Source organism: Pollachius pollachius (assembly GCF_949987615.1).
Source record: "Pollachius pollachius genome assembly, chromosome: 7".
NCBI lineage: Eukaryota > Metazoa > Chordata > Actinopteri > Gadiformes > Gadidae > Pollachius > Pollachius pollachius.
This window is the reverse complement of record NC_136940.1, coordinates 22,286,482-22,299,669: the sequence shown is the minus strand read 5'-3', so window position 1 is coordinate 22,299,669 and position 13,188 is coordinate 22,286,482. Positions and strand designations below refer to the sequence as shown.

The 13,188-nt window shown below is 45.0% G+C and overlaps 1 protein-coding gene across 1 annotated transcript in view; it reads left to right on the top strand.

Moving 5' to 3' along the window:
• The window catches only part of cacna1ea (calcium channel, voltage-dependent, R type, alpha 1E subunit a), a gene marked incomplete at both ends in the record, with an annotated part of 81,696 nt that overhangs the window by 16,034 nt on the left and 52,474 nt on the right, over positions 1 to 13,188 (top strand). The window contains 1 exon segment of the mRNA XM_079740055.1: positions 8,420 to 8,695. Coding sequence (XP_079596181.1) covers positions 8,420 to 8,695 — 276 coding nt within the window.

Sequence of the window (13,188 nt, the reverse complement as noted above, 5' to 3'; positions counted from 1 at the left end):
TTTTTTTAACTAGGCCTACTGATAATTGTGTCAATAAGTCACTAAAGACATTTGGCCATTAATAGTTGTTCATCTGGATTCAAAGTCTTCAATTACGGGGAGATTAAGACTGGGACCAACCAGACCGAAGCATATATTTCCACTAACCCGACCACCCTAGAGGGCCAGCGGAGAAGGGGATTTATGGTCGGTATGGATCTGCTCTGCGGCCGGAGAGATCTCTCACATTCCATTCACCACCACACAGAGACATATGATTGCTTGGACACTCAGTTGGATTGTTCAATTTAAAACATATATAAATAAACTGCCAGCTCACCGTCATTACAGTTCAGTGAGACCTGCCCCCCCCCCCCCCCCCCCCCCTCCCCTATCTTACTTGACATCGCAGATGCCTCCTTAAGGTGGAATGCAACTTATTTTATTTGATGTGAATGATGTAGTATGAAGTTGGAGTTTTGAATCATCTTCAGGTGGTGAATGACGGCTTTCTAAGCGACAACTCAGAGAGTTAAAATGTCATAGAGCGTCAAGATAAAGATGAATCTATATCTATAAAATGTAATATTTTGTCCAATTTGTTTAACTGGTGTACAACAGTTAATCAAATCTGTTTTACTAGTGTAGTAATTATGATCTACCACAAGATGGTGATAATCGCTCAACCATCTGCATCCCTCTTTACCTACCATCTACACATGCCCCCGTATGTATCATCTTTACTATAGGTGATGCATACGGGGGCATGTTTAGTTCTAGATAAACTGTCATGTTGCATATAAATGAAAGTTGGCCTAGACACGTTGATTATCCCTGTTTGCAGTTTTATTTCATTGTATAACTCCCTGCGCAAAACGAATAATACACCCAGAACACATAATTCTTAAGAAAATTGATTTTATGATACAAAGTATATCAAAAACATAATATTGCATAACATATTAAAATTGAAGCACCAGAACTCACCACATCAATGTAGTAGTCTCTCTTGTCTTATTTTTTTTGCAGCTTAGCAACGGACTGCAGTTGTTTTTTAATTCAGACCTGTTGCACTGAAGCAGCGCTATGGTAGAAAGCAGGTTAACAACGTGCCCATACACGCTGTCGTTTGTCTCGAGACAACAGTCATAATTCAGCTCCCTGCGGTGATTTATGTAGGTTATCCATAAAATCTAGGGTTATGGTGACAGCTTCATGGGGCTGAAAATAGGGGGCACGTTGGTTTGGTTGCTAGGAAACAAGTGTGAAGAAGACAACATTCAAATGCAGGAATCTGGGTTGGGCAGAGAGAGAGAGAGAGAGAGAGAGAGAGAGAGTGAGGGGGGGGGGCAGGAGAGGGAGAGAGGCAAACTAAAGAGAGCGTGAGAGTGTGGGTAAGAGAAAGAAGGAGAGGGAGAGAGGATGAAGGAAGAATCTGACAGATGTACCTAATGTAAAGACTGTTGCACTGCTTCTGCTGAACTCATGTCATCAGAACCAAGACTTTCTTTAGCAAGGTAAATATCACGGTTAAAAATAAACATTTTAATGAAGTTTATCAACACACACATGCACACAGAGTCAAGAGCACACACACACACACACACACGTACACACACAAACACACACAAAACACAGGGGTAGACAGACCCTCGCACATGCGGACACAGGTACACAGTGGAAAAACACACACACCGACACCAACACACACACACACACAGACCTATTATGTGCCACAGACATTACCATCTCAATGAAGCTAAATTTAGCCCAGTCCCCCAGCCGGCCCCTTCATCTCCCCACATCAATAGCTCTGCTTCGGCCCATCTTCCATCACGTCGGCCCCTTAACCGCTGCCCCCCTTCTCCCTCTGCCTGGTCCTCGGTTTCAGATCCCCGGGCCGGCCCACCATGACACACTGACCCAACTGGAGGTGTATTTTTGGGGCGTTGTCATAAAAAATGCAAAGAAATGTTGTTACTTTGTCCTGGAGGGTTTCCGTTCGCTGACACCTGGTTGCCCGTACACAAAGTATCTGCATAGTGTATATCTGTTTGCCGGATGTGTATTTTGTCATGCGCACACTTTGAGTTGATGTAAAATGGGATGGAAAGGGATCCGATGAAGTGGTCTGGAAGGACCTTGGCTTGATTGTATTTTCTCCCGTGAGTGAGCAAGAGGTTGTTGAGTATAACAGCGGTATAACGACCAGATAGAGCATGTATTCCGTGCTTGTGGCCTTGAAACCAGCATGGGTGTATGCCAGCCAAATATTCCTCGAGGGAAGCTCAAGCATGACTTAGTTATTTTGATGCTTCACAACTGAAGTGATGATGGGAGACGAACAGCAACAACCTCTTACAACCATAGAGCTTAGAGTTTTCCAGAATATTACAGTTGTTGAGATTGCACATGTGTTTTGTGTGTTTTTTGTGTCATATTGCTAATTAAACTATATTTACATTCTTTATTTTTCATTTTGTATGGATTTTATATGCCAAACCTTATTTTATCATAACTTGTTTCCATTCAACTTCAACTTAATTTACGTTAAAATGTTGACTTTCTTCCTTGACAACCAGGTTGAGGGCTGTGTTCATTGAGCTTGATGCCATCATCATAAATGTGCATTGCATCGCATTTAGTCCTTGACTATATTAAAACCTCTATTGCCACGACGATGTATTCCATGTTTACATCCCTTGTCTGGAAGCCTAATGAGAACATAGGCTCATCTTGTCGCTATGGAAACTACTCATAAGCTCTCCAAAAGAAAAATCCAGATGAGTTGAACCATAAAAATCGGCCACAAAAATGGAAACACTTCACTGATGTTGGTGTGGCGATGATGGGAATGCTCTCTATGGTGTTTGTGTCATGCCCAGGCAAGCTTTGAAACACCTGGAAGTGCCGGAATCGTCTGCTGCAATCCACTACCCAGAATCCTCCTGGGTAGTGGAGGATTCTGGCTTCAGTGCTTGTTTAACATACTACAGTTGTTGCTGTCTTTGTTTTAATATAGGTTAATTTAGTAGATCCATTATTTTTGGTTGAAAACATAATTGTATTCATTTTAACTAATTTAATGACAATAACAATATAATGTGTTATACCGATAAAACTGCAGCCATATCTGACATGTGTGTCATGATTGTGTGTTTGCGGTTGTCACGTTTCCTATGTTTTCCAGCGAGAACAGGGATGACAATGTGGGCCTAGAAAATGCACACATTCTACTCACAAATTTTCCGTTGTTGACTTCTCGTAAAGCTGTATTTTACGAGAAAGTGTTAATCAGGCTCTTAATGGTTCTTAATCCTAATTGGTGTTACACGCAAGTTTATTAGTACAGCCCTTATTACAATTACTGTGATACACAGTTGGTCACAGCGGTTAATAAATGGCTAATAAACAGGTATGATGAAGGCCATTATTTGACACACCAACCATCACCTCAGCTACTCAAAAGAGCAAGAAAAAAAGAAGTGCAGATTGGGCAGACATAAATATAAAAACTATATTTTCATTTAATCAAATTCAACAGAATTAAGCAAAGGTGAAAGGCAAGGGAATTTTTTTATTAAACATGTTTGGTATGCTGCTGGGATAATGATGCCCAAAGTGAACCTGAGTTTCAATTAGCATGCCATTTAGCTCCATGCTGAGCAGTGGTGTAGCATGAAGCTAACCAAACTAAAGAACAGGTGCTGAGGAGATTTTGGCGGGAAGAAGGATAGGGAGAAGGCGGAAAGGAAACAGAAATGGAAGAAGAGGACCGAGACCCCCCCCCCCCCTCCACAAACACCATTCTTCCTCCTCTTACTTCCTCCTCCTCAAACTGACCCACCTTTTGCCTCATTATTTGTTTGCCCTTTTCATTTTTTTTCGTATTGATTTGACAGTCCCAACATCTTCTTTCTCTCCCAATCACTCTCTGCTTCTTCCAATCTCTCTCCCTCCCAATAGCTCTCTCCCTCCAAATCACTCCCTCCCTGTTGCTCTCCTGATCCCTCCCCCAATTCTCTCTCCCAATTCACTCTCTCCCTCTCTCTCTCTCTCACACTCCATCTCTCTCTCTCTCTCTCTCTCTCTCTCTCTCTCTCTCTCTCTCTCTCTCTCTCTCTCTCTCTCTCTCATTCTGTCTCTCTCCCTCTCCCCATCTGTCTCTTTCACTATTTCTCTGCCTCCCCATCACTCTCTCCCCCATCCATCGCTCTCTCCTTCCAACTCTCTCTACCTCCCTCTCTCTCCCCCCTCTTTATCCCTCCCTCTCTATCCCCCCATCTCTCTCTCTCTCCTTCCAACTCTCTCTACCCGCCTCTCTCCCTCCATCTCTCTCTATCCCCCCATCTCTCTCTCTCTCTCTCTCTCTCTCTCTCTCTCCTCCCCCATCTCTCTCCCCTTCTAACCACTGGAGGAGCCACGGTGGAGAAACTATTCTGGTCTCTAACTCGGTGCACTAGTTGACATGCATGGTGGTATTTATAGCATGCTGTCTGTCACACGTCACGCGAGTATCTGTGAGCACAGTGCGGATGATGCTGCTGCAGGCCATACATCAATACACTCGCACTCTAATATACCAAAAGACTCCTGACGCATTTTCTTTCTTATTTTTTTCATTGTCACTCACCGCAGTTAAGTTCAGATCGGGATGTTTTAAGTGGGCCTTGCCATAATGGCACCGGCGATTAAAAGAGGATGAAGGCGGTGAATATATTTTGAAAAGGGGGTGGATTTGGGTTGTAGAATAATCGTGAATGAAGACAGAGATAATAGGCTGATAATATCAGCTCATTACCCAGCTGAAATTATCTCACCACAATAATTAGTTTTTTGATCTGTGATGGAAGGAAATTGCCTGTAAAAGAACCCCTTGTTGATTTTTTAATTAGGATTATTAAATAGAAATGGTCAGAGAGCCACCAATGGGGAAGTTGGGTCAACGGCCTCGAGTCTAGAGCCTCGCTTTGCTCCAACTGCTCTGTTTACGCCTTCTGTCCTTAAATATAAGTCTTTGTTCACACCTCGACGTTGCGCTGCTTATTAGCGGATCAGGGATTCGTGACTTCTCTCTGAGAGCTAAGGGCCCATTGCGCTGGCTGTTCTAATTACTCCTCCATGTCCCAAGGTACCATTCGAGTCAGGGTTTAAGGAAACAACATTGCGAGGAATGTTTTTCTTATTGAATCCATAATTGAAAAGAGAAAACGTTCATTACGTACTGAAATGTATTATTTTTATGAACAGATTTTTCTAAATAGATCCATGATCGTAAAATGTGGTGAAATCCATTAATCGAGAAAATCTTTATACTCTCTCTCATTAGATCCACTGAGTTCATCTCGGTTCGCGGCGGGATGCATCTTGTTCATATCTCTCTATGCCAATACCGACGGTCGTTGAGACGTCTCCCTCTAATTGGATCATACCGCGTCCCTTTCTAATTGGATCATTCCGCGCAGCACTGCGATAGTGGTACCGTCCAATAGATTTCAATACAGGAGGTGGAATGACTGCCGCGGGCCCTTGGTTCTGTGAACTCGCTGATCAACTGACTCGTGGGTTGAGGAGAGTTAGCCTTTTTGATTACAGCCGAACACGGCACGTGTTATACACGTTGTCCTCTGGCGCATCGAGAGTGATTGTTTCTGTGTGTGTGTGTGTGTGTGTGTGTGTGTGTGCGTGTGTGTGCGTGTGCGTGTGTGTGTGTGTTTGTGCACGTGTGTGTGCACATTTTAAGGTATAAGAAAATCACAATCAGGCATTTGAAGCAGGACATTCGCAATCAATGACTGCTGCCAGTAGGCCTACGCATGATGTTCAACTTGCATGACCCCTGGCTTAACACATCATTTTTTTATTCAGTTAAAAAAATATTTTCTACCTTAACCAGGTAGAAAAAACGGTGACCTGGTCTTAATATTCCATTTGGATATAATACCTAACTGACACAATAAGTAACTTGTAAATCATGCCACCATCTGGACGCATGAGGAGTGAAGGCGTACTTTTTGTTTTTTCTTCGAAGAAGTAGAAAGTAGGAAGTGTTAAATGTTACATCAGGATCCTGCGCCTCTCCTCGTCTCCCTTCTGATGAGCGACGCAGTGGTTTCAACACGCTCCTCTTCACCACCACACCTGCCGAGAGCTCACGTTCTCACGCCACGCAACCGATGACGTCATACCGTTGGCCACCACTGACGCGTTTCACACAGGAACGGGCGCCTTCAGACATAGTAAAAGAAAATAAGATAGAAAATAGATACATTTTTCTGTGTCTTTTGCCACAGAAATCCACCTCGTCTTTTTGATTTTGACATGACGAATGACAGCATGGCGTGAGCTTTGTAACTCGTCCGTCCTTCTATTTTTAAGTTTGAATTTTAATGAGCCTGGGGGCGCACGCCATTGATCAGTGACTCCATTATCCTCTAGGCTATCAGTGAAGTTTCTAGATCCATCTTATCCCTGCACTCATATCCCTCTCTCTCTCTCTCTCTCTCTCTCTCTCTCTCTCTCTCTCTCTCTCTCTCTCTCCATCTCCCTCACTCTCTCTCCTACTCTCACCCTTTCTCTCCCTCTCCCTCACTCTCTATCCTACTCTCACTCTCTCACTCTCTCCCTTTCTCTCCTCCCTCTCCCTCCCTCTTACTCTCCCCCTCTCCTTTCTCTCTCTGTCTATCCCCGTCCCTCCCTCTCTCTATCTCTTTCTCTCTCACTTTCCCTCTCTCACTTTCCCTCTCCACCTGTGAGCTTTTAATGAGTAAAATGAAATTCACGTTGGAAGATTTATATTTTTTTTACATGGAAGTAATGAAAAACACGGGCAAAGGGCCAGACCTCCAATTATGTTCATCATGGAAGACTTTCCCGTTGAACTTCAAAAGCCATAAGGGCAGCCTCACCTAATGAGGGCATCATTAATAGCTCTGACCACTTATATGGAAATGAGCAGCTCTACTTTATCCAAACAAAATGTATTTATCAGAAATCCTCCATTTCTTAAGTTTCTTTAGCCTATTCATTTTATAGTGAAACAGATCAAATTCCCCCGACATCATTTTCACTGCATATTTCTTAATGTATTATTAGAAATATTTAGCCTAGCTGTTCCTTCGTACAATTAACCACAAAATAGGCTGAAGCACACCTTTTGTCTTTCTGGAAGCAAACAGAGCGCAGCAGGTGGTCTCTCCCTTTGGTTTGACGCGTGACATTACAGAAAGATAAATATAGAACCTAACGCGGCCAGAGAACAATCATCAAACGTGTTGATTATGGACACTGCCGCTTTGAGACCGCAGGTTCAACACACTCCATGTTCTGTCTTTATGTGATTAATGCCGCAGTTTTCCCTTGTGTGGGATATGTTTGCTCAATCTACACATAATAGGGGTTGGGGATGGGCTATAGGGGCATATTTAATGTGCCATTGTGTGTGTGTGTGTGTGTGTGTGTGTGTGTGTGTGTGTGTGTGTGTGTGTGTGTGTGTGTGTGTGTGTGTGTGTGTGTGTGCGTGTGCGTGCGAGAGCTGCTGGGGTCGCATTAGGGCTTCTCTTGCCTTCTCACTGCTCATTGCGGAAAAGCCTTCTGCCGCGACGAGACGTTTCAAATAGTTTCACCCGTGGCAAACTGATGGAGTTGTTTAAAGGAAATGGATGCGGAATCGGAACAGGAAAAAGGAGTAAAAACCTTCGTTGAAATCGCGAGGAAAAGTTTTGTCGTCATGAATTTAAGCGACTAATAGAATTATCCATTTTTTTTTATTTTGGGGCGGTGGGTGTTGCAAAGAGAGGTAGGGGAGACGGAAAGTGAACAGTTTTGAGTGAATTCCCTCTCCTGATGTGTATTAACGCGGTCCTCCTCGGCGTCATAGGGATGGTATCTGTGTGCCCACCAGAGTGAAGCGCCGCCGGCTGCCGACGCGACCTGTTGCGGGCTTTGGTTTGGTGAGCACTACAAAAAGTGCGCGTTGGATTATCAATCAGCGGAGAACGGATCCTATGTTTTTTTGTTTTTTTTTACGTTTCATTTAAGAAAACTTTATGATCGTTTGACTCACGGTGTTTCCCAGAGTTCCCAGTTGATTGACTGTTTACACCCGAAGCGGTTTGGTGAACGACGTGTTGCGTTCCGTATTTTTCACCCTGGATAGCGTTTTGCCCGATGAGATCCATGACGTGACATAGCCAACCGAAGGCGTGAAGGTCTTTTAGACTCTCACTTTTTTTGTTTTTTATACATTACAACGATCATGGGCTTTCCTACCACATAAATAAGGATGGACTAACTACCGATACCCCCCCTATACCGCCGTCAACGCGTGCAAAAGTACCCACCGTGCGCTCCTCCTTTCCCGCGGGAGCTAACCCCTCTGCTTCCCCCTCCCCCCCCCACCCACCCTCGTTTCGTTTTTGTCTCCCTTTGATCGGGGCAGAATGGCCCGGTTCGGGGACGATGTTCCGGGCTTGCTTGGCTCCGGGGACGGCGGCTCCGAGCGCAACCGGAATCGGGATGGAGCGACCGTGTCCACGGGGGGCATCTCGCCCGCCTTCAAGCAGACTAAAGCGCAGCGGGCCCGCACCATGGCCCTGTACAACCCTATCCCCGTCCGGCAGAACTGCCTCACCGTCAACCGCTCCCTCTTCATCTTCGGGGAGGACAACGTGGTCAGGAAGTATGCGAAGAAGATCACAGAGTGGCCATATCCTTTGTGCTGCTGGTGTTGGCTGCGAAAGTTGGTGTGTTATGCAAACACAGTTTTCTTTACTTTATTGCGTAACATGTCAGTTGACTCCAGCATGACCATGCTTATCTTTTGTTTGTTTAGTCGTGTGTTGTGTTTCCGTATTGACTCAGTGAAGGAAAAAGTCAATGTACAGTTTAATCTTAAGTGCAATAGCCAGGAGAATTCAGCACCATGGACAGCACACTGATGCTGTTGTATTTGAGCTTGAATTTCAGGCTCGCAATTCACCCCCCCCCCCCCCCCATCTCTCTTTTCTCCTCTCTCTCGTTCTCTCTCTCTCTTGCTCTCTCTCTCGTGGTCTCACACTCACTCCCTCACTTACTCCCTCACACATGCGCCATACTTTAACCAACACTTTCCTCCTTGCTTTACTCACCGTGTGATTGTTTTTCTGAGTGACATGTCCGAGTGGGCCCTCCTTACTCTGTGGTTGTGTTGTGTTATGTTGTTGTGTGACTGACGGACTGATCAGAAACCTTCAAGTGTTTGTGTGAATCTCGCAGGCCTGTGTCTTGTCGGTAATCACAGAAGTCACGACCCAGACATAACGAGATGAGTCAGAGGCGACCATGAACTCACACCATTACCTCCATTTAAATACACGCTTCCACTTAACACATCCCGGGAAGGGGTGAAAATAGCAGTCAGTGGAATCACCTTGTCCTCCTTTCTCCCGCCCCGGTTGAATCACTGAATGATGTCATCTTCATGGGTCTAACAGTTCTCATGTCCACATTGTTCAGGATTCATCAGATTATTCATCCAATCAGAACTCACAGTTATCTCTGTTTGTATATAACTTCAGATCAGCATTTTTTTTATCGATGTATATTAGCAAAAAAAATAAAATAGGAATAGAGTATAATAGCGCCACAGGCTGACACAATGTGTGGCCCTCCAAAGCTCCATGGTCTTGAGATATTGAACACACACACACACACACACACATGCTCACGCGTGCACACACACACACAGACACACACCCTTTGTTCCATGTATTACTGGATGCTCACTGGCCCTTTCAGACAAATGGCAGATGGAGGAGTTAAGACACTGATGAAAGAATTGTTGATTGAATAATGTTGATTGAATCCCACTGCAGTCCATGATAATAGCTGGGAGTGGAAAGTGGATTAGGTGGATAGCCGTTCCTTCCCGGTGTCATTTGTTGGCGCTAAATCTTTGCTGTCAACACTGAGCCGGGAAGATCTGTCATGGCCTCCTTAATCACTGTTGGTTTGAACGGGCGTAGTCCACATGGGCAGAATGACTAGGGGCCAAAGTCGAACGAATTGTCTTATTCAACAATGGAAAATTACATTTCACAGAAAAGACGACATGCCTAAACTCTTAAACACCTAGTAATGATCGTCTTTATATATCCCTGGTGCTATTATTAGTGTTCAACTTTAGTATGAAGTCGCCCCATGGGCCAGCCAGGTGGAAAACCTCCTGGGTGACTAGTAAAGCCCTGGACTACACACACACACACACACACGCACGCACACACACACACACACACACACACACACACACATACACACACACACACACATGCACACAAACACACACACACACACACACACGCACACGCACGCACACACACACACACTTATTTGTGCCCCTATGGCGCAACTCCCCAGGTGTGTGTTTTTTAACCAAGCCATTGTTACCTTTACTACACCCCTCTATTCAACGGCTGACTGACTCACTGATTGACCTACTCAATGACTGACAAAATGACTCACTGACTCACTGACTGACACTGTTTTTCTGTGTGCTGGCTGAATGTCTGACTTGTCTATCGGTTTCCATAAGAGGACAAATATAATGGCCTTACTTGTATTGTTCATATTCAGCTGCTACTGCCTTTTCAGATATTTCCAATTCATATAAGTCATGGGAGAAATTGCTTTGTGTAAATGTCTTTGGGTGTAACATAATGTAGACTATTATTCATTGCTTTTTGGCTTTACAGAAAGCCAAATATATTAAACTAGGTTGCATGTACATGACTATTAAAGCAGACACACCTTGGATTAATTGCCTTGGATACATACCGTGCTGAAAAGTAATAGAACAAGAAAATGGTTAACGTCATTCAGAGAAAACAAGGAAGCGTCACAGAATCGTATAGCCCTCATGTTAATGTGTTGCCGTGGAGAGAGAGTCCCATTACTGTAATGTAATGAACCAAACTGCGTCTTATTAACCCATTAGAAACCATTGTGTCTTGTGATGGAAGCTTCGTGTGACATACCCTGTTAAGCTCTTCTAAGAGGTCTTGTTTTGTAGCATTAAACTAATTACACAAAAAAATAGCGCTTTAACCCTTACCTACAGCCCCTTAAACAGCCTGCATCAAAAGAATCACAGCAAGTTGCTAAACAACTTAATAGTAAATAATAAGAGAAATAAGAGAAGAGAAATTTGTGATGGATTTTTAATGATGACTAAAGAGTCCTAATATTCCCATTGCAAAAGAACAATTACATATGTGCATAGCATGCGCACACACGCACGCACACACACACACACACAACATCACCTATTTCCTGCATGGCATCTGCCAAAGGTCAGCCCGGTGTTTCGAGTGTGATGTTTAGGGGCTTATATCCTGGCTCTCTGCATGTCTAAGTCTTGCTTTCCTTCATTGATTCCTCCCAAGCTATTCAATTGACGGACTTACACTGAATCTCCCATGGTAGTGTAGAGCATATAGGCAGTGTTCACGGGGATATGAGGCTGTTATATGTCATCCATCGCTGTTCGGTCGGAGGCAGGGTAAGCCCATCACTCGGCCCAAGGGGGGTGCAGTGGACCTGGGAGGGGCGAGCCGGCAGCTTCCTCTCCTCTCTGATGCCCACTGGGAGAGCTTCCACAGCAGGAAGCTTCCCATTGAGATGGTACACTCCTGAATTATCGATGATCCAATTTAATAGTTTGTTTAAACGTTGCACAACGGCGCGTGTGTAGCTTTCTGTGTGTCTGTGGGTGGCTGTATGTGTCACGGCTACGAAAAGTGTATTTTCCCCTGGTTGTTTTGCGCTATTGTTATTTTACAATGGTTGAATAGATTTATTTAGCCCTGTCAACTAAATCTACTGGGCAAGTGTCCTCGCCCAGTAGAAGGGCATTTTCAACCCTTTATACGTTGATGTGTTGCAAGGCTGTTGCTTTATAGTTTAAACACAGAATTTCCATATTGTGCCGCATCGAGGAAACACGTTTTTGTTTGGAAAAGAATAGCTCTCACAGTGTTTGACATTGACGTATTACTCACTGGAAGCCAAAGCAGGCATTGACGCCCTTTCTATAATTAGTTCTTAATTCGAAAGGTGAGTGATCAATGAAGCTGCCATTTTGTGTTGGACTGCACACTGAAATCGAGGGCAGAACCTGTGAGGGGAAACAGAGAGGCGGATCAAATATCCAGCCTTCAGGGTAGCTGCACAGTGAAATTGAACGGCACAAAACATAGAGGAACCACTGCCCGATGTAGCGCAACAGTCAATTGTCCGCTATGAATGCTTTGAACCTTCATCTAATAAGTGAAGTGATGTTTGTCATCATCATGGAGGCCTTGAAGCTCAAAGGTCATCCAGTTCGTTCAAGATTACAGTCGTGCTTCAACCTCTTTTTTAGGGATTTCTACACAAACAGCAGCATACACACACACACACATACACACACACACACACACACACACACACACACACACACACACACACACACACACACACACACTGACACACAAACACACAGACAGGCACACACACACACACACACACACACACACACACACACACACACAAACAGACACCATCTCTACAATCTAATAAGCCAGCCTCAGATGTATGTGATGTGTTCAATTTCAACCCCACTCACCGGCTCTCGAATCTCAAATCTAATCTGGCTGTCAATGTGTGCGGGTCTGTCTGCGTGTGCGTGCGTGCGTGCGTGCGTGCGTGCGTGCGTGTGTGCGTGCGGTTGCATCCCATTCGACACTCCCATCCCATCTCCAGACTTATTTTCATTCCATTTGTTTGAGGAGGGAGTGAGAGGCGCGTTGTCACGGTGGCTCACAGTGTCTCCCTCTTGCGTCACGTCATTCCCCCGGACCCCCCCCTCGGGACCGGCGCACTCGACGCTTCAGGGCTCCGAGCCGCCCCCGAAACCACCTGATCGCTGGCGTAGCGTAGCAGTCTGAGTGGGCTCCCTCCTCAGCCAACGTTCCCACAGTGGCGCCGACAAACTCTCCAGGCCCTACAGGGCTTGTTGTCCGCCGTGTGTGCCCTCGTTCACAGGACGGAGATGGTGTGCGCGCGTGGGTTCAATTGTTGTAGGTGTGTGAGCGTGCTGTCGTATTGCGAGGGTGTTCACACGTTTGGGCACGTGGGTGAATGGATTTGTGCGTGTGATGTCAGTGTGTTTGGCGGGCATGTGTATCTGTGTGT